Here is a 20,788-nt window from a genome sequence, read left to right as displayed (position 1 = left end):
CCTCGCTAAAGTGTCAGGGTTCTGAGGGAATAAAATCCACATAGTTTATGCTTCTTGTCTAGCGATCAGATTCCAAGTTCTGCAGTTAATCTTGGCGTTACTTTCATACCAACACACACACACTCACACGTACACCTTCGCAAGGACAAAAGAAGGCAGCTACCCTTTCTGTCCTTTATGTAGTCTCTGAAAACAGACATTGACCTCAACAACCACTGCACTTTGAAAGGAGTGGAATGTAAGCCTTCTCCCAGGTAGAGTTTATAGTTACTAAATGCCAGCTAAGTACTCCTGAGGGAGGTAATAAGCAAGCCTGTGACCTCTGAGCCCCAGATTTCTTGTTGCAAACATTCTCACTGGCCAGATCAGATAGAAGGACACTTGGACTTTTCATAACCTTTCGTTCTAGAGTTTATAAAAATGGGAACCCACCCTTTCCTTCTTCTAACCAACAGCTCTGAATAAACCCTGGAAGGAAGGGATGGGAACCATGGCGATAAAGGGCCACCAATGAATGAAGAGTCAGTATTCCCAAGAGAAAGTATTTGGTGGACTTGCCTAGGGCTTGGTGGGAAGGAAGACAGCTCTCTTGACGTGGTGGAACAATGTGATTAAAGTCAGAATCGGCATATGAAGAGTGTCTGCTTGTCTAGTGCACTCCAACACTGTAACCTTGTCATTTGGCACCATAAGAAGAAAGGCAGAGTAGAACTCTCTATGTCTAGAGCTCACATTATTCAGGTGGTCCCTTCAGCATCAGATGGATGGGAGGAAGTTACTGTAAAATACTACTCAGGGTAAGGGTAGGGAGGTATTAAATTTAATGGTGTTATTAATCAAAACTAGCTTTCCAATTCAGTTGTGCTATACCTCAGAAATTATTAATGCTAGTTGTCATATGCTACTCCTTTCTGGTTGAACAACAAGAAGATAGACTGCCATGTTTTCCCCAAACTTTGTAAGTCAGAGAAAGAGGGTGATAGCTTCAGAATAAATCTAGAGAGTGCTCCTTGTAAAGACGAGTAAAAATTTGGAACTCAGGATGAAAAGTGAAATACGACTCATGTCAGTTTATGGGTTGGAAGTTTATAATGACCAGTCGGATAAAGTCCAACCTCCTGGAGCTCTGTGAACTGCTGGGGGGAGCTTCACTCTACTCTCATTAGTAAGTAATGCCCACAAGGAGGCCATAGATCAAACTTAGCAAGACTGAAATCTCAAATAATCAATAATAAAGCAAGCAGTATGATTTATAAATATGCATATGCTTATAGACAAACTCTAACTACTTAACTTGTACTCAGCTAGAAGCGCTTACCTTAAAATCTTATCAGTGGACTGCCTAAGATAATGAAAATATCTATTTTGGAGATCATACCTTTCCTGTAAAATATAAATATATTTATACCTGTTTTTACCCTGAAAGTTTATAAAAAATGGTATAATCATTAAAGCTATAGTGATTAAGATTCAAGACTAAAAATGTTGGTGCCTGACTGTAAGAGCTGTAATCGTAGTAGTCTCGTGTGTGTGTGTGTGTGTGTCTTTGGTAGATAGAATTTGATATGTACTCACTCTTTAAAGCCTGTAGGCACCAGGATATTCACTGCAATAGGAATATAATAATAAACAAAAGCTGTGACACACAGATGTCCATCAAATGAATAAATAAGGACGGTGGAGCCATGTAACAGAATTTTATACAAATAAGAGAAACTTGGTATATCTCTAAACAGTGACATGAAAACACATAATCATGCTTTTTTTAAAAAATTATAAAACAGTTTTTCTAGAAATTAGTGGAAAAAAGTAATGTATATTTATATATACATATATGCAAACAAAAAGGAAACATACATGGACAAATACCTGCAAGATTGTCATTTGAAAATCCTCCTAATTTACCCATGCTTCTGCTTCACCTTGTATTTGTTTCAGTTCTCCATTAATTTTTTTTAATGAACACATTACATTTATATGGTTTTTGTTTTCATAAAAGCGACTGTTGTAGCAGGGTTCTCTCTTCTAGATCCCTAAGTATGTCTATGTAAGAGATTGGAGTGTTTGTCTCCTTGTCTCCCTCAATCATCTCTGGTAGCTGTCACCGTCAAGGCTAAATGGGTGTGAGTACCCAGTAGGGAACGCATTCCAGTGTCTTTAAGGTGAAGAATAGAGCATGCTCAGGAGAGGGGAGGTGCTAGGAAAGCAGGTGTCTTGGGGTGTGCTGGTTAAAGCAGTTACCAAACTTTATTGAGTCATAAACTCAGAAATAATACCTTCTTTTAGCAACCGATTCCTCAGGACCAAAAAAAAAAAAAAGTATCTGCTTTTCGGGTAATTGATAAGACATTCTAGGTGGCTACATATGCCCACTTGCTAAGCATAATGTTACAGCAGAGGTTCATACTGATGTTTACAGTCAGACTTTGAAGGACAAGTTCTATTTCAGCCATATCCTCTAGAAATTAAAACTGTCACATATCTACTGAGAATAGTAACTTCGTCAAACAAAGATGCTCTAACTACTCACTTTACATCAGATACTCTTGAAACTGACGAAATAAATAGGAATATTTCTTTGAGTTATAAATTTTAGACTCACAATTGAGTTGTATCTGGACACTTTGCAGATGATCCCTTCCCTCGAAACTCTGTGTCTATTCGAGAAAACACCAAGCCTTGACAACCTCAGGGACGCCGACCATTCCTCTGTCCTACACCCCTTCCGAACACACCTGAGGGACCTGGGACGCTGGCCTCAAGAACTGCGTCACTGCTATCACTTTCTAAAGACCAGGACTTTTCTACGGCTTCTGGCTCACAAGGCAGACCTTAGATTCAGAGCAGCCCTGAGGCTATATTTAGTAGGCACGGAGCTAAAGTTCCTACTGTCCAACCAAGAGGAAACCATAAAAAGTAGACAGTGTACTTCTGCTCCTATCTCATGGCAACCAGTGATAGAACACTTGGCCTGGCTGTGCAAGGCAATGGGTACGTAGGCACACATACACACGTGTTTAGAGAAAAAGTTTTACATTCTCGGTCATAATTTTAAAAGAAAAATAAAAAAGACTTCTACAACAATGTTCACATCAGCCTTCTTCAAAATAGCCCAAAGTGGGAACAACTTCAATCTCAGAATAGATATTAAATTGGATACTAGTCAACAAGAGCAGGAATATATTATTTTGCATCAATATCATGGATAAATTGTTCTAACCTGTGTGGATCGTGACCCATTTAAGGGTTGAATGACCCTTTCACGGGGGTCACCAAAGACCATCAGAAAACATAGATATTTGCATTACGATTGAGAACAGTAGCAAAATTACAGTTATGAGGTAGCAACAAAAATAACTTTATGGTTGGGGGGTCATCACAACATGAGGAACTGTATTAAAGGGTCCGCAGCCTTGGGAAGGATGAGAATCATTGTCACAGGTGAAGGAAAGGAGGCCATTGTCATGTCTGCGAAGTATCTAAGTTTGTTGCCTTTAAATTTTGTTTACTTCTTAACCCTGACTTATGGCGAACTGTTCATTTGGCTCATTTTGCTTTGAATATGAGTTCTTTGTGAACTTACTAAAGGTTTTCTTTTTAAAAAGAAGGCAATGAAAAATTTGAAACAGAAGCATCACACGGGAATTAAACTCGAAGAGATATGTTTATCAGGATCAGTTAGGAGTGTCTGTAGCACACAGCCATCGCTCACACACCTCTGCATGCAGAAGGAGAGAGGGAGAGGCTTTACTTGGCTCTCATAAATCAATTTTAACAGACGGTAAATCTGAATTGTAAGCTCTGACATTTACGATACCATATAGAATGAAAAGTGAGTCGCCTCAACCCGTTTTTCTTTGCCCATGTTTTCAGAAAGTCACTTTTGTTTTATGTTCTATGTCTTGAAGCATTTCAAAATTAATTTGGCCTAAAGAGCAGGCAAGGTCTGTTTGTTTTCAGATGACAACCTCAGATATTAGTTAGGCATGTATCTTCTTAATTTACCTTTATAATCGAAATTCCTTTACCGGCGTCCACATCTAGACTCATTCTGTTTCCACTGAGTCAAAACAACACTTCTTAAGTTCTACATAGGCACTATAGTGGGAAGTCATGGGTTCGAGTCTACTAGTGCTACAGTTTCCTTGAGTGAGCTGTTTAGTTTTCTGAAATTGCTTATACATTGAAGATGTTAATAAGCCCATGGGTGTTTAGGGAATTAATCCACATAGAAAGTGAAAGCACTCGGGAACACAATATAGATAACACTCAACACAAATCTAGAAACAGACTGCTGATGTTTTTATTGGCTTTCTGTTAGACGGACAGACTCTGTAGGGCAGATCCAACATCTGTAACCATGAGGCTTTCCATACTAACACCGTGAGTTTTTCTGTATATCCCAGGTTTCCTTGTGGTTTTCCTATTCTACAGGTTCAGAGCCCATTTTTCTTCATGCATCTATCTAGATAACTGTTTATATTCCAAATAACTCACCATCTTTCTCCATATTTCATCTTCCTCAAATATTTTTCTTTCATCTCATTCTGGCTCCCATAATTCCTAGCTGTTACATCCCAGCTTCTTCGATCCAACTTTATACATCTCTTACCTAAGATACTAAATGGAGAATCTCGATTACAGCCAGCCCCCAAAAAAACATACAAAGTTGTTGCTTCTTGTTTCTTCCTGGAAAAGAGCTGAGAATCAATAACACTTACAGAGGCCCCTTCATCTTTAAGACCATTGTTCTCCAGGGAAGTAGTTGCCTGTTGAAATATTGTTCTGGAGGTGAAGTCTGTTTGTAGTAAAACATCCTACGAAATCAGACCCTTCAATGAGATTCTGTGCTCAAACCCTTCATCTCAGTTTTTGTTTCATGCACATTAAAGTGTTACTGGAAAGTGTAGGCCCTTGAAAGTTCAGGGGGAAAGAGTTCATAAGATCTAAGGCACAGCTGAGACAAAGCTATAGCCAGAGGCCTGGTTTCCTGAGAAGGAAAGAGTGCCCCCCACCAGTCTGTCATGCCTCTGTCTAAGAGGATATTAAAGCCATCCCTGAGTGCCTGTGTTTACAGCCAGGCATGTGTCTTTCTCACAATCCCCATCTGTGCCAGCGAGTCACATGATCGGGTGACACCCCATGCTCCTTCTGAGCTCCTATTAACTACAATAGAGTGATCAATTAGAGTACTGGTGACAAAGACAGACACAAAGACACCCTTATATGAGATACCATCTTTCAGTCCCTGCCTTCCTCTTATCCTCTGCACGTTATCTTTGGTTAAGATTCTTTAAGGACAGCAAATGAATTTTAAATGAAACCTTCACTAACCTTTTTTTTTCTAGCAAAACACATTTGTTTCTAAATAAAGATCCAAATGTAGCTTGATACAGTAGTACACATCTGTAGTTAAAGCTGCATAGGAAGATGAAGCAGGAGGACCATCTGAGCCTTTGAGTTCAGGACCAGCCAGGACAAAGGAGCAAGACCCTAGTGCTGTAATTATTATTTCTGTAATATACAGATGTTGTTTGAGGACTCAGACATATAGCCCTTTCTTTTTCTATCATTTCCTTTTCAGCTGTTTGAGAAAACTGAGGAAATTATATTCACACACATGCACACACACACACACACACACACACACACACACACACACACATTCACACGCAGATGCACACCCCACAATATACAGTGTCAATTTTATGGGCAATACAACACCCTTTGGAGACAAATGGCTAATTTAATACTGGCCATGCGCTGACAGATTTTGGGAGATGCCTATTTCAGCCTTGGAAAATGCTATTTAAATAAGGGGTGTGGTTACCAGCAGAACCAATAGCTCCCTTCTGGACTTGGGAGAGTAATTCACTTAGGCAAGTCTTTCCAAAACCAAGGGCAAACAAGAGGCCTGATGACCCCAGGGACCATTAGCAGATGAAGACTTTCATCTCTAAATTACCTGCTTTGTGCCAACCATAGTTTGAGGTGGGGAGGATGCTTGAGTTTTATTTTCCATTCCTTCTTAGTACAGAGACCAGCTGTCAGACCATCCAGATAGACATGGCCTCTGTCATCCTGAAGATGAGGAAAACAGTAACCAGCTGTAGCAGAGAGCTTTGAAAATATTCATCGGGCCCATTCATGGCCAGTAGTGAGTATGAGGTGGCTGAGCCTGTGCAGAGCCAAGAAGAAGGACCTAGGCAGATGGGGACCAGTCGGGGTGCACAGATAAAGGGAGTGGAAGCAGGAAGGGGCTAGAGAGCAAGAAGTGGAGTCAGGTCCCTGTTCGTTCCTAAGAAAGAAAACCAGTTTCTGAGGGAGACTAGGGAGGAGGGACTGAGGGGACAATGAACACTCTGAACATAGTGGGGTAGGGTAGCAGTCACTGGACTCTTGGAGACACGAAGGGGAAAGCCTAAGATTCATCTGCAGTGTGAGCAAGCAGCCTAGCCCGGAGGATGAGCATGGTTCTGGGGTGCGAGAGGAAGCTGGAAGCACAATGGAGAAAGATCCTTTGAAAGAGGGCTGAGTTACCCACACCCCCTTCTCTGCCAGGATTCCGCTGGAAGATTTCCAGTTAGTCTCCCCAAACCAGTATCACCTCATTTCTCCCCAGCTAGGGGATGGTTGTCAAGGAAACACCTAGAAGATTGACTGGAGAGAGAGCATGGTACTTCAGTTGAGGTCTTGAGAGAAAAAGCATAAGTCTTCAAATGTGTGCATTCACACACACACACACACACACACACACACACACACACACACACACTTTGGCTGTTGATGTTCTCCCAATGGGCTCTAGTTAGCTGTCTCTTCACAGTGTGTAAATGTATGCAACCACATTCAAGCCACAGCCCTGCATATAACAGACAAGCTCCATCATGCCCGACATTTGCGGATAAAGGCCCCTGGCCCCTCCATAATTTGAATATTCAAATTAGCATGATAAGCATCAGTAATAGACCTAAAAATCCAGACCAAAAAACCCATCATTTTTGTGACCATTTGCAAGTGTAACATGTTATCTAAGATGATCTGGTCTGCGGGTTGTGGGGACGCTAGAGTTTGTATCCATTCTTTCTTAGCACAGATGTTCCTCTCCCCAGTCCTATGGTCAGCCAAGTATGCACGCGTCTGTCTATCTGAAGATCTGAGATTATTGTAGAAGCAATGAAATTGCCTGGTACAACATACTTGCTGCTAGTGTGGAGAATGAAATTCATTTTGAAAAGGGTAAAATGAATTTTTTTTTTAACCATCCATACTCATTTAGGGGAGCTACAGGGAACTGTCTATTGTCCTGCAGTTTTCTGCTCGAGATCCATTTAGGTCAGTTGTGGATTAGATCCCTCCCTTCCCAGGAGACCAGCTGTATCCTCTGGGGAAGAAACTGGTGCATTCGCTGTTACATTCAGTTCCTGTGGCAGTCAAGTAGGGAAAAGAGGGGGTTTTGTTTTGTTTTGTTTTGCTTTGCTTTGAAATGAGGTATGGTGGCTGTACACCGAGATGCAAGCCATGATATCATACTTCAAATGTGAAGAGAAGCATAAAAACTGGGTCTGCCTGGTTTGTTTTTAACACTCCTTAGAGGACACAGATGGGTACTTTTTTATTATCGTGTCCATATGTGGACCAGTCACCCTTAAGAGAACTACTTTTCCCCCTACATTAGAATCATTTCTCCATTCTTAAATTCTTTGCAGATTCTGTAAGCAGCCCTGTCTCAGGGTAAGATCATAGTCACTTGAAATGTCCTAAGGCCTCTAAAGAAAAGTCCTGCTTGCTCTCCCCTCTTGCTCTCCAAGCTGAGGAGCGCAGTGAAATTTCCAGAAAAGGGCTCGAGAGATGGTTCAGTGGCTAAGAAAGAGCTCCTCCAGGGATCCTGATTTAAATTCCCAGCAACCACATGGTGGCTCACAACCATGTATAAGGGGATCTGAAGGCCACTTCTGTCCACATTTTTTTTATTTTATTTTACTTTAATTCCCTTTGTTTGTTCCTCATATCACAGCATCAACAATTTGTTACAACTGATTGAGACTCTGTGCCCAATTGATGTACGTTGTGGCTGATGGGTGCAAATACCTACATGTGATCATTAAAACTATTATTTATTTTGCCTGCTCAAGCTATCTAGAACTGTGAGAAATCCATTGAAATTTCCCACCATGATATTTACCCATTTCTCCTAATTCTGCTAAATTTTGCTTTGTGAAATTTGAGGCTATGAGCACAGAGGTTATTATCTTGCATAACAAGCTTAAGAGTGATTTTCAGTAACTCTTCACTACTTACAGTACTTAAAGCTTGTTATTTCTGGCATGTATATAGTTTTCCTTAGAGTATAACCTTCATGTCTCTTCCTCTGCATATCTTTTGTTGTAACTCACGTAAATAATATATAGCTAGGTTGTTATTTTTATCGTTACTGGGAATTCAGATATCTGAAGAATTCAGTTATGAAATACAGTTGACACTTCTAATTGACTGCATTTATTTCCCTATTATTGCCTTTCCTATTTTCACTTTGTTAACCCATCAAAATGACGGCAACAAATAGCAGGGAAGTAGTTGTTGGTTCAGCAACAGAATACAAACACAAATGAGCTATATAACCTAGCCGTTTCTCTACCGATCAATTCTTCAATGTCAATCTTCTACAGTCCTTGAATCCTGTTACCAGATCTCCTTTTAAAAAATGGATAATTTGCTGCCTTGCAGTTTCCCCAAATGCAACTTAATCCAGCTTAATTCAACGGGATCACTAAGAGATAATTAAGGGAGTTAGTTACACATGAGCAGGCAAGCTATGGGCCTGCTATAGCTCTGCTCTCCCGTTGACTATTAAAGCCAGTTAATGACCCAGAGCTGTGGAGGAGCTTTCAGCAGCAACAATGTCAGGGCCAGCATGCTACAGTGACCAGCTAAGACCGTGCAGTTCATTAGCATCCTTCACGGAACTGGCCACTTACAACACAGCGTCTCTACTGTAGGACCAACCTGTGGTGTAGAAAGGCCGGCATAGTATAAATCAAATGAATATAAAACAACCCCACAGCAGAAATAAACTCAAGGGGGTTCCCCCTTCGGGTTTTTAGAATTGTGGTGGGCAGTTTTAATTTTATAGGTTTTCCAAAAGCCATCTGAATATTGATTTAGCAGTGAAAGTTTAAAGGTAAACATACCAATAGGCCTGTAAATAAGGTGAAAGAGAATAAGCATGAAACTATTGACATTATACTTGGCTACTGGAAAAACAAGTATTCTCGGACTTCTTTATTATGAGGCATATATAAATATACAGACTGTCATAGAACTTATGGAAAATTTCGAAATCAAGCCCTTAGGTCTTGGACTTATCCCCCTGTCTTCCATAGCTGTTTATTATGGAGGCTATACTTTGTGCAAGTCACCTGTATTAGTGATTTCTGTGACAAAACACTGCCACTAGAGATGACTTAGAGAGGAAAAGTTTGTTTGGACTTATGGTTCCCAAGACAAAGTCTGTGATAGCAGGGAAGGCATGGCATGGTAGCTAGCCAGAGCGGGCAGCTGAGAGCACACATCTCCAACCAGAAATGGGAAGCAGAAGATCAGCTGGGGCTAGGGTGAGGTGCCAACCTTTAAAGCCCACCCCTAGCAATTCTGTTCCCACAGCAAGGCTGCACCAGCTCTCCAAACGCTAGTGATTGAGGACCCAGATTTTATTTATATAATTGAGTCTATGGGTGGGCGGGTGCAGGGCATTTATTTTTCAAACCACCATAGCATCTAAATGCAAGGAAAATAAAATAAACTGGACTTCGCGGCATCGGCTATAATCCCAGCTGTTTTGGAAGCTGAGGCAGGAGCATCATGAGGCTAGCCTGAGCAAAATTTTTAAGTACTCACAAAACGAAAGAAACAAAAGGTCAAAAGAAGGTCGAGGCTGTGGTTCAGCAGTTCAGCACTTTCCTGAAAAGTACAAATCCCAGGCTTAATACCTAGTATCACAAAGGTACAAAGAAAAAAAGAAAGAAAGAAAGAAAGAAGGAAGGAAGGAAGGAAGGAAGGAAGGAAGGAAGGAAGACAAAAAGAAACCCTAGAACTGTTTTTGAAGTCATGAAAGGTATAATTTAAAATAAAGTGGCACTGTAAAACTTTATTTTATAAATTGATTTTAAAACTTTATTTTATAAACTGATTTTGTGCCTTAGCATTTTCTGTTTCAAACCATATAAACTTCCTAAGGGAAATTCCTACTTTATAATAATAATAAAAAAATAAGTAAGATCTTTGGATTTTCTGTGAGAGTTTAATTTCTTTTTAAAGAAAGGCTAAAATATCAAGTGTCAGGTGACAAACTATTAAAAATAAATGGCAGGTGGGACAGTGTCTGAGGGGACAGAGGCAGGAGGACCTCTATAGTCCCAGACTAACCTGGTCTACAGAGTGAGTCCAGGTCAGGCAAACCAAGGCTACACAGTGAGACTCTGTCTTAAAAATAATAAAGACAAAGGCTAATACAAACATAAGACTTCTAAATCAGTCAAAGAAGATGTTTCATTGAACATTAAAGGAGGCTGGGGGATGACTAAGTCGGTAAAGAGCTTGTTGAACAGCCATGAAGACTGATTTCAGATCCCCAGCATCCACAGGAAACAAAACAAAACAAAAACAGCCAGACGTGATGAAATATTAACATTGGGAGGCAGAGACAGAAAGAAAGATCCTTGGAGCTAGTTGGCCAGCTAGTCTTGCTTAGTTGGTAAGCTGCGGAGTCAACGCTAGACACTGACTCAAAAATAAGATGGAGATCTCACACACACACACACACACACACACACACACACACACGTACATACATATACATCACATGCAAATAAATAATTTAAATATGCTTTTTAATGTATAGATATTGCCTTGAAAAGACACCATGACCACAGCAACTCTTATAAAAGAAAACATTTAAGTGGGGCTGGCTTACAGTTCAAAGGTTTAGTCCATTATCCTTATGGCAGGAAGCATGTTGGCATGCAAGCAGATATGGTCACTGGAATAGTTGCTATCAGAGGCTAGGAAAGGAGAATCAGGAGTTAATGAATAGAAATGGAATTTCCGTTTGGGAAAAGGAAAAATTCTCTTATGGCCATACGGAAAGTGGTGCTGGCCGAAGGACGGTGACGATCTGCTGAAGCTACTGAACTCTCCACTTAGGATGGAAATTTTATACTGTGTAAATTGAATGCAGTACAAACTTGAACAAATTCTGCATTCAAAGCAAATGTAAAGAATGGGAGAGTATTTTTATTTTTATATAATTTTTTTGCTTATCCCCTTAACAATAGCAATCAAAATTATCACGCTGGTAAAACTGAGTACAAAAGAAGCAAATACAATCAAACTCTGGGAAAAATGCCAAAAAACTTTATGGAAGACGGTCTAGAAAGATAGATGTCAATAGGTAGGTAAGTAGATAGATAGATAGATAGATAGATAGATAGATAGATAGATAGATAGATCAAAAGCCCCAGTATCATTTGCCCTCTTAATTCAAAGTGAATTTATCTATAAAATTATTACCTTTGCTCTTTAAATTAAACTTATATTATCTAAGAATGCCTATATTTTAAAATTGCAAAAAAATAAAAGCTCCGCATTGGTTAACTGCTTGATATGCCTATAAGATGGATATAGAGCAACCACAGGAGAGCATCTTCATCAGCCATACAAAGCGAATTGAAATATTATGCGATAGGGCCTGAGGATGTAGCTCAGTTGCACCAAGTGTGCATACAGCTCGGGCTTGATTCACAGCAGTGCCTAAAACTTGGCATGGTGGCTCATACCCATGACCTTAATACTTGGAACTTAGAGGCAGGGAAGGTAACTTTAGGTCATCCTTTGCAACATACTGAGTTCAAGGACGGCCTGAGCTGCATTTGACCCATTCTTAATAAATAAGTACGTATGATGGAGGAAGGTCATTGGCTAATAAAGGAACTGCCTTGGCCCATTTCATTGGTTAGAAGATAGGTGGGAGGAGTAAACAGAACAAAACGCTGAGAGGAAGAGGAAGTGAGGTCAGACTCGACAGCACTCCTCTCGGGAGCAGACGCCTCTGAAGAGAGGCCATGCTCCGCTCTCCCAGGCAGACGCACACACAATGAAGGAAGCCGCCAGGTCAGACATGCTGAATCTTTCCCGGTAAGACCGGAGCTACACAGATTATTAGAGATGGGTTGATCGGGATATCAGAATTAGCCAGTAAGGGCTAGAGCAGAATGTGCCAAGCAGTGATTAAATGAATACAGTTTGTGTGTTGTTATTTCGGGTAAAGCTAGCCGTGCAGCCCCGCCACCCATATTACTACATACATATACTTAAAAAAACAATATATACTATGATCTCAGTTTTGTCTGACCAGGAGCCTGGGCACGCAGATAGACCTACAATATATCTCAGCCATCTTAGGTAGTTTGGTTATCAAGTTTCATTTTTTTCTTCACACTTTTTCATATTTTCTTAACTCTTCACAATGAACATTTTAATCCATATTAAATGACAAAGATAAAAATACCATTTGCTTCTTAAATAACATAGCCCATCCCTAGCAGTCAGGGAATTGTGGGCTACAGAGAATTAAAATCGGAGGATGCTAACATAATAGACAATCAAAGCCTGCAATTAACTTGGATAATTCAGAGGGAAAGAAGCCTCGGTGCTCGCATGGAAAAGAGAAAGAAAAAAAAAATGTAATTTTTTGTTTGCCACTTCCTTGATTTTTGTGTTGCCAGAAGCCACATGAAAGAACCAGCTTCATCTTGGCAAAGATCAAATGAAATGTTGGTGTGGCCGAGGCACGGGATGGTGTGTCACTGTTGGGTTCTCATCTTGGCCATTGTGAGTGGGCAGGCCTTAGGCTAAGCCACAGATGAGCCTTTGGATAAACTAGGTTTTTAAATAAATTCTACCGTAAATATGCTAAGTATCCCAAGAAAGCCTGCTCACTGAAGTATTAGATCCACATCAAGAACCAAGATTCAGTGTGCCCAGACGTTCCACTCAATGAGCATCCTGTAATCCCACTCCGGAGGGTGGAGCAAGAAAAGTCCTAGTTCAAGGGCCAGCTTTGCTCAATGTAGTGAGACATGGTTTTTTTGTTTTTCTTTGGTTCACATGAAAAGAAGGCTAAAGATATAGCTTGATAGTGTGGTGTTTGCCTGGCTTGTCTAGATTCAATCTCTAGGAACTCAGTGAAAAAAAAAAAGAGAAAAAGAAAGAGAAAAAGAATTCCACTGTCTCTGCAAGTTTATCTGTCTCTACTTTTGAACAAGAGATTTCTCCTTCAGATCCCCCCCTTGATCTTCACTTTGGCTTCACAGTGCCTTTCTCTGACTTAATAATTAATAAGTAATATAATTAATTAATAATTATTTCTTATTTGAAAGATAAATGTACTGCCCTAGACTGGTTCATTGTTTGGCTTAAGTGATTATCCAAAAAGCAGATTTACATCATTTGTGCAAGAACAGAGTCACTTAGTACCATTCATTAATAATCTAAAGATGTTTCCAAAAGAATAAATTACCTTTCTTCCTATTCTGAATGGGGATTGTCCAAAAGTTATAATAGCACGTCTAGCTGCACTAGGCAGCTTCTCCTGGTAGCTTTAGAAGCATCAACTTTTTGCTGTCCTTTCTTCCCTTCCCCTTTCTGTCTGCAGGTCCAGCGTGTGGTGTGTGAAAACTTCTAAAAAAAAAAGCTAAATATCAGTTAGGAGAAGGGGTCAGGAAGAACCCAAACTGAGCTAAAAAAATAAGTGAGTGTTTTCAGGAGAGCCATTGGGTTCCCAATTGAATTATGCCCCCTAATTGAAAACCACTAACATTATTTTCAAGATTTTGTTTCTTTGTCATATTTCCTTTGAGCATTACAACTCAAAACTATTTTCCCCAGTCATTTCACAATGTTCCATTGAGCACAAATTGCATTACAACATTTTCCAAGCACAGAAGAGTCTTCAAGTCCTAAGGGAAGCAAAGAAATTTCCAGAGATTATTTGGCTCCTATCTCTAGACCAGAGGTTTAAACGAATTGCCCCCAGGGATAAATGAAGCCCAAAGTTGAAATTGCTCAGGATGGATTCAGATTTTTTTTTTAAATTAGCTGCCAGCATCTAAACAGTGGAAGCTTTGACATAAATACACACATGGAGTTGGTGGTATAGCTTGGCGGTGGAGAGCTTGTCTGGCCTGTAGAGGTAGCTGGTGTGATTATCAACATAGCAAAGAAAGCAAAGGAAGGGGAGGGAAACAGAACAGAGCGTCTGACATTTTACCCAGTGTATTGGGGTTGTTCTGTTAGCAAATGCCAAACAGCAAGTACTGGGCCGGTAGCTCTCCTCTCTCTCCCTCCGTCCCTCTTTCTCTTAAGATTCATTTTTGCAATAAGTTTAAGGTGTTTTTGTGGCAAGGGGATTATGTTAAAGTGTCTTCTGAGGCCAGAGGCATTGAATCTCCAGGAGCTGGGTTTACAGGTGGGTGGGAGCTGCCAGATGTGGGTGCTGGGAACCCAATTCAGGTCTTCCACAAGCATAGTGTATGCTCTTCATGACTGAGATACCCATCTAGCCCCTGGCAGCTCTCCTCTTAGAGGGTCTCTTGGTAACCCAGTTTGCCCTGTCTTACTGGGGCTTGCCTCAACGACATCACATGCTTAAGCCTTTTCAAGTTGTCTTGTGTTTCTAACATGTGGGGGGATGACACACAAAGAGATGCCCTTGGACAATATCAGTAATATCTCATGTCAACCGTTAAGATAGAGTATGAACCCATAATCATAAAGAATAGCTCTCTTCCTCTGCTATGCAATTTAGGAGTTAGCTGTTGAGATTTTTTTTTTTGTCTTTCCTTGGTAATTCCACCAAGTCTTTAGGAAATAAATCTAAATAGGGACTGCTGGGCAGCTGTTGTGAATAGTCTCCATGCAGCTAATACTTGCCTCTGGGGTGAACAGAACAGGCCATTATACCGTCTTAATAGTCTTCAAAGTATGCCACCGGGAATCAATAATTCAATAACAACTACCTATAATTTAATAAATAAATTAATTAATTTGTGGGGGATTTCTTTTTTTCGTTGTGTGTGTGATGTATGTTTACATGTGTTGATGTGTACACACTTTTATACCTGTCCAGAGGTCAGTGGCAAGTGTCTTCCTCGGTTATGATCTGCCTTACCAGAACTAGCTAGCACTCACCAATTTGGTTAGACTCATTATAGCCAGCAAGCTCCAAGGATTCCCCAGTCTCCCAGGACTGTGCTTAGCAGGCTCTCTTTCTTTGTCAGGCTTTTCACCTGGATGCAGCGATCCTGCGCAGGTCCTCCTACTTGCCCCAAGTGACCTTGCCCGCAGCCATCTCCCCAGCTCTTGCGTCGTTTCTCTGTTCTTACGTAGGAAGAAACTTTCAGTAACCGTGACTGCTGGCTGAGGGGAAATGATCTGTACTGCATGGGACAGCCTACCTCTCAGAGTCCTGCACCTTGAGACCCAAATCTCAGCCGCAGACAAATGCAGCTGCCTGGGATAGACAAATGAAGCCCATGGTGATGGGTAGGAGGCTAAGTGAGCAAAAAGGGCTCTGAGCTGGCTTGGGGATCCTCTTTCGTCTGGTCAACAGCATTGTCTATCCATACTCTTGATTGGTTTTGCCAGCCTTCCCTCGGCCCGGCTTGCAAGAGCGCCAGTTGTTCACAGAGGTCAAAGCTGAGGCTTCGTTCTACATTGTTTTCCTTTCCTCCTGGACATTCGGAGCAGGAACTTCTTGTTGGAATTTGATGTGCCATTTAATAAACCAGTGGTCTACCAAATCCACAACTTCCTGGTCCCTGGATTCAAATCGTCACTGATAGGAAACATCCAGGGGTTGGGCCAGGTGGCTCAGGTCCATGAGCCCAGTTACCTGAGAAGTCCAGGCAAAAGGATAAGAAGTTCAAAGTGTGCCTGGGTTACAGAGTGAGTTCCAGGCCAGCTTGGGCAACTTGGTAAAAATCTTAGCTAGACATTTATAAAGTGTCGTGGGGGCCATGAGAAAGCTCCGTAGATAAAGGCACTGGCCGTGCATGTTAGTTAGTTTTTTGTCAACTCGACACAAGCTACAGACATCTGAGAAGAAGGATGGACTCATCTCAGAAGGTGAGAATATGCCTCCATCAGGTTGGCCTATATGCTAGCATGTGGGTCATTTTCTTGAGGGGTGATTGGTTCAGAAGGTCCCAGCCTACTACTAGGTAGGGAATCTTGGATTACGTAGCCTCACACAAGCCAGTAAATTGCACTCATCTCTGGCCTCTGCATTAGTTCCTGCTTCTATGCTCCTGCCTTCATTTCCTCCCTTGATGGACTATAAACTGCAAAATGAAATAAGCCCTTTCCTCCTCTTATTTTCTCATCAGTGTTTTAGCACAGCATCAGAGACACAAGTTAAGACACCACGCAAGCCTGAGGACTTGAATTTGATCCTCCAAACCCATGTAAAAGTGGAACGAGATAATAAACACAAGGCTGGTTTCTGACCCGCACATAGTACCATAGCGAAGAGAAAATATTCGGAGGGAAAAAAAAACACCTGCATCTGTACCGATCATATGCAAATCTACATGTGTTCACATGGTATTGCATATGATAAGTCATCTAACAATTATTTTAAAAGTATGTAGGGAGGATGTCCATAAGTTGTATGCAAAGTATATGTGATTTAGTCTCAGGGGCTTGAACATTGCAGAGATGTGATTGTTGGATGCGTTCACAGTTCCCCCAGCATCCACCCTTCGGAGGACAACTCCATTTTCTTGGGCTATTCAGGTCTTCACTTCCTGGGCCCTCAACAGTCCCTCGTTTCCCGTTTCCGTTCACCCCCATTTCTTCCCATCCTTCTATACACTCTTGGCAGGCAGAGGCCACATGCACTCTGCACTGCCTTTGGGTCCCCAGCATTTGCCATCAGGAAAATGTCCTGGTCATAGGTCTGCTAAATGGAGGTTAAATGTTGCTTCCAAAATGAGGAATTCTTGTAGGGAAAATAGGGTGCCATTGGTAGAAGTGGGAAGAGTCTCATCTGTAACCTAGCTTATAGCTATAAAATCAATCCATTCTGAAGTATATGGGAATACATTTTACTTACTGAAGAATAAACTCGGCCCCAATTTTATTGCCTAGCCTGCCTAACACCTCTCATCTAACTGACTATATATTTTTTCCACTTGCTTTGTTTATTGCATAGATTCCCTAGGAAGAAGTCAACTCCAGAAGGATATGGGTCCCCTTTACTGGCTGCTGTATGATTCAGTGGAGAAACCATTTGGCCCATAGTAAATGCTCTCCTGGGATTGAAAGCACAAATTTCCATCAATAAACACACATAAAACACCAACTTACTCCAAAGTAAATTTTCATGAAAATTGCTGTGAACTTTTAAACACCTTACTCTTAATTATATTCTGTCGCAAGTTTCAAAACGGGGCCTTCTTATGACATGAGGGACCTCCACCTAAGCTGCTTGAGAATCATTTGAACCTTTGATAAAGAAAAAAAAAACACAGATCAGATTATCACCATCAGAGATTATAAATGGCAGGCTGGGGACTAGTTCATGAGCAGTTTTCGAAACTGTGACCTTAGGCCTGGAGGGATGGCCCAGCCGTAAAGGCTAGGCTCACAACCAAAAATATAAGAAACTGTGACCTTAGACCAAATATCACAGAAATGCACTGGCTATGACTGCGCGCATGCGTGGTATACTGGCTCTTCCCCACGTGCTGGGGGAAACTTCCATAGCCATGTTAATATCCACATTCCGTCTGTACTCTTGAGGGCTTTAGTGGGGGCTTTGGGTGTCCCAAAGACCAGGTTACTGCTTTTCCCCATTTTCTGGTCAAGAGACACTGATCCATCCTTACCTCTCCACTGTCCATACCATCACGGCAAGTTTTTGTGATGTCTACCGGAATGATAGCCTGCGGGTGCACAGACCACAGCGGCTCCTATGTGAGCACGAGGCCCGGATCTCTGCACCCAGCAAAAGCCTCCAGGCTTTTTGACTTTACCCCAGAGGCCAGTAGTTGGCGACTTTCAGGCGCTTCCCGCCGCCGCAGCAGAGCAGACCCTGGGAAAACATTCCGCGAAAGGGAGGAGGAGGCGCAGGCGGGACCTGGGCGGGCTTTGGGCGGGACCTGGTGCGCGGTGGGCGGAGCCAGAGCGGAGCCCGAGGTCGCCGCGTGGGTCCCGCCCGTGGGGGCGGGCTCGGTGGGAGGGCGCGGCCGGGAGAGCGCGCAGTGAGCAGAGCGCTGCTGCAGCGGGCGAGTGGAAGGTGGTGCGTTCCAGGCTGGACCATGGCTGAGCCTCAACGCTGCAGGAGCCAAGCCTCCCTAGCTCCGCGTCCCGCTCCCTGAGAGCGCTCCTTTCGCGGTGGCAGTCCAAACTCACGATTTTGCCCGAGCTAGGGCGAAGGGCAGGGAAGCGTCGAAACAGGATGTGCTGACGACCGCGAGGGCTCACGTCCCGGGTGCCACCGTGGGTCCCGGCGTGGGATCCCGATTGCTTCGGGCTGCCCCGGTGCACTCCCGCCGCCCTGCGCCGACCTTGATGTGTAGAGACGAACCGGACACCATGATCCTAACACGTAAGATGGACTTGTGTCGTGTTGTCGGACTAGTCTGCCTGGGGTCAGCTGCTGAGGGGACCGGCCGAAGAGGACTTGTCACCCCGCCCTGCCAAGTCCGTGTTGTAGTTGTGTGTTTTGACACGCTTGCAGAGGAGTCGCCCCAGGCTCTCAGTAGTAAAACGTGTGTGTTTAAGCAGCTTGGGTCAGAGTTTGGCGAGGGAGGTTTTAATTCGGGTCATGTCCCTTGACCACGTATTGCCTGGGGGACTGCGTACTGGCGTCCGGATGACTTAAACTCTTTCTGTTCCTAGAAACTGGCCTTGGGGTTCCAGGGGCGAGCGACCCCATTGCGACTTCTTTGGGGGACGGTTCTGTCTCTTCTTGCTGTCCTACACCCTACACGTTCCAAATCAGTATTGTTTCCCAAAGAAAGCATTATTTAAGGGACTGTGTGGACTTTAGCTGTACTTGAGGAAAGTTTTCTTAGCACTGTTTCCGAGTGCATTTACCGAAGTGTTCTTTTGTTGTCGTTCTCCTGTTTTCAACGCTGGGAAATCTCTGAGCCTCGGCGGGCTAAGTTTGGATTGCTCCTTGGCCACCCCCAACCCCCATCGCACGTGGGGTTCAGATGGGAACTCAGCGCTTTCCCGCTGTGTGGGGTGGTTGGATGCGGTTCCTGAAAAGCCCCCACTAGATGCCCACGCCCTTGGCGTGAGAGGAAGAGTTCGTGGGCTGGGGAAAAGGAAGGAAACACGTCTCCAGGCCTGAGGCTTTTTTTTTTTTAAATCAAGGAGATGGCCTCTTGGACTAGTGCCCTTCTCTGTGCCCCTGTCCCCTCCTCCAATGTCAGGAGCTGAGAGCCTTTGATCCTTCTTAAGGGTTGCTCCCAGAACAGCAGCCCACCCTGTTGGTGTAATTTTCTGTCTCTGTGAGTCATTTCAGTGCATGGCCTTTGGTGCGAGGAGTGATGCGCGGGAAGTAAATTGGGGATCAGTATCGCGCAAGATGCGCGACCCTGGAAAGTGGCAATAACTTCACTGTGCCGTCCGCAACTCGGGGTAGTAACTGTTGACACAGTGGAGGTTGTAAGGCTCAAATAAACTACTACACTTCAAGTGCCTCGTGGGGTGACGGATACTGACGTCCGCTCTGTTCCCGAATGATGCTAACAGCTAAACGGGAAGCCCTGCCTAAAGTCATTAATCTGCTCAGTAGAGGAGGAAAAAAAAATATTGCCCCATCCGGTTTTGCTTTCAATGAGGCTTTTTACACCCAACGTGGTCACAAATGGGTTCATTCTCAGAGTCAGAGTCTGCTTCAAGCTGTGGCTGGTGATTCGGAGGAATGCTTGGCACAGCCATCCCTTACCAAAAGATTCGTGGGGGTGGCATATGTGACGCATTTGAGTAGAGAGGGGGAAAAAAATCAGGCTCTGGAGAAGGCAGAATGCCCAGTCTCAAATTACATTTTTTTTTAACCCTGCAAATTTCTGTTTGCTGAAGGGATGAGGGAAAATAATAGCCCAGCGGACTGCTGCACTCAAAATGTAAACCTATCAGCGGCTCCAAGTGGCTGACTAATTTTGCTCCCATCTGGACAGCAGGCTAGTCCTCCGCAGGATAATTTGCTGACCATAAGGGTGGAATTAATGGAGGCACCCATTGCCATCTTGGCAAGCAGATTGCAGCAGATGGTCAGAGGGGTACCCTTCGAGGCAGCAGCCCCCTAACAGAAGAACCAAAGTCCTGAGGAACGGGTGTCAAATGGTTAGCAGATGTGCCTTCAGAAGTTATTTCGAGACCTTTCCTGAGAGAATGCTGGAGATTGCCTGTATTCGCTTTTATTGAGGCATGCCGGATTTGCAGCCTGGCCCTAGCCTGGCTGGCTGCATAATTTTTTCATTAGTACTACTGTTCCAAGAGTTGAAAATGAAGCCCAGCAGACAGATTTTTCTCTCAAGCTGTCTTTTTGCAAAAGTTTGCTTTTGACAAATTGATTTTACTTTCTCGCAAGCTGGGTGACACCTTCCTCCAAACAGGCAAGAACAGGCTAAGAGTTGTGTTGTGACCACACTGCAAGGTATCGCTGCATAAAGTGGGTTTTAAACTGTCTAGGACTCCAGCTCTTATTGTAGAACCG

At 42.9% G+C, this 20,788-nt stretch overlaps 1 protein-coding gene across 4 annotated transcripts in view; it reads left to right on the top strand.

The window, feature by feature from the left end:
• The window catches only part of Dlc1 (DLC1 Rho GTPase activating protein), a 347,498-nt gene that overhangs the window by 286,769 nt on the left and 39,941 nt on the right, over positions 1–20,788 (top strand). Inside the window, exon 1 of one of the 4 annotated variants that reach the window (XM_075986544.1) lies at positions 18,283–18,667. The exons of the other annotated variants lie outside the window; for them this stretch is intronic. Coding sequence (XP_075842659.1) covers positions 18,631–18,667 — 37 coding nt within the window. The 5' untranslated portion in view covers positions 18,283–18,630. Of the gene's footprint in view, positions 1–18,282; positions 18,668–20,788 lie in introns of those variants that run through there. 4 annotated transcript variants of the gene reach the window in all.

This window comes from Microtus pennsylvanicus, chromosome 9 (assembly GCF_037038515.1).
Source record: "Microtus pennsylvanicus isolate mMicPen1 chromosome 9, mMicPen1.hap1, whole genome shotgun sequence".
Taxonomy (NCBI): domain Eukaryota; kingdom Metazoa; phylum Chordata; class Mammalia; order Rodentia; family Cricetidae; genus Microtus; species Microtus pennsylvanicus.
Note: the sequence above shows the minus strand (reverse complement) of the source record. Positions and strands in the feature narration are given on the sequence as shown.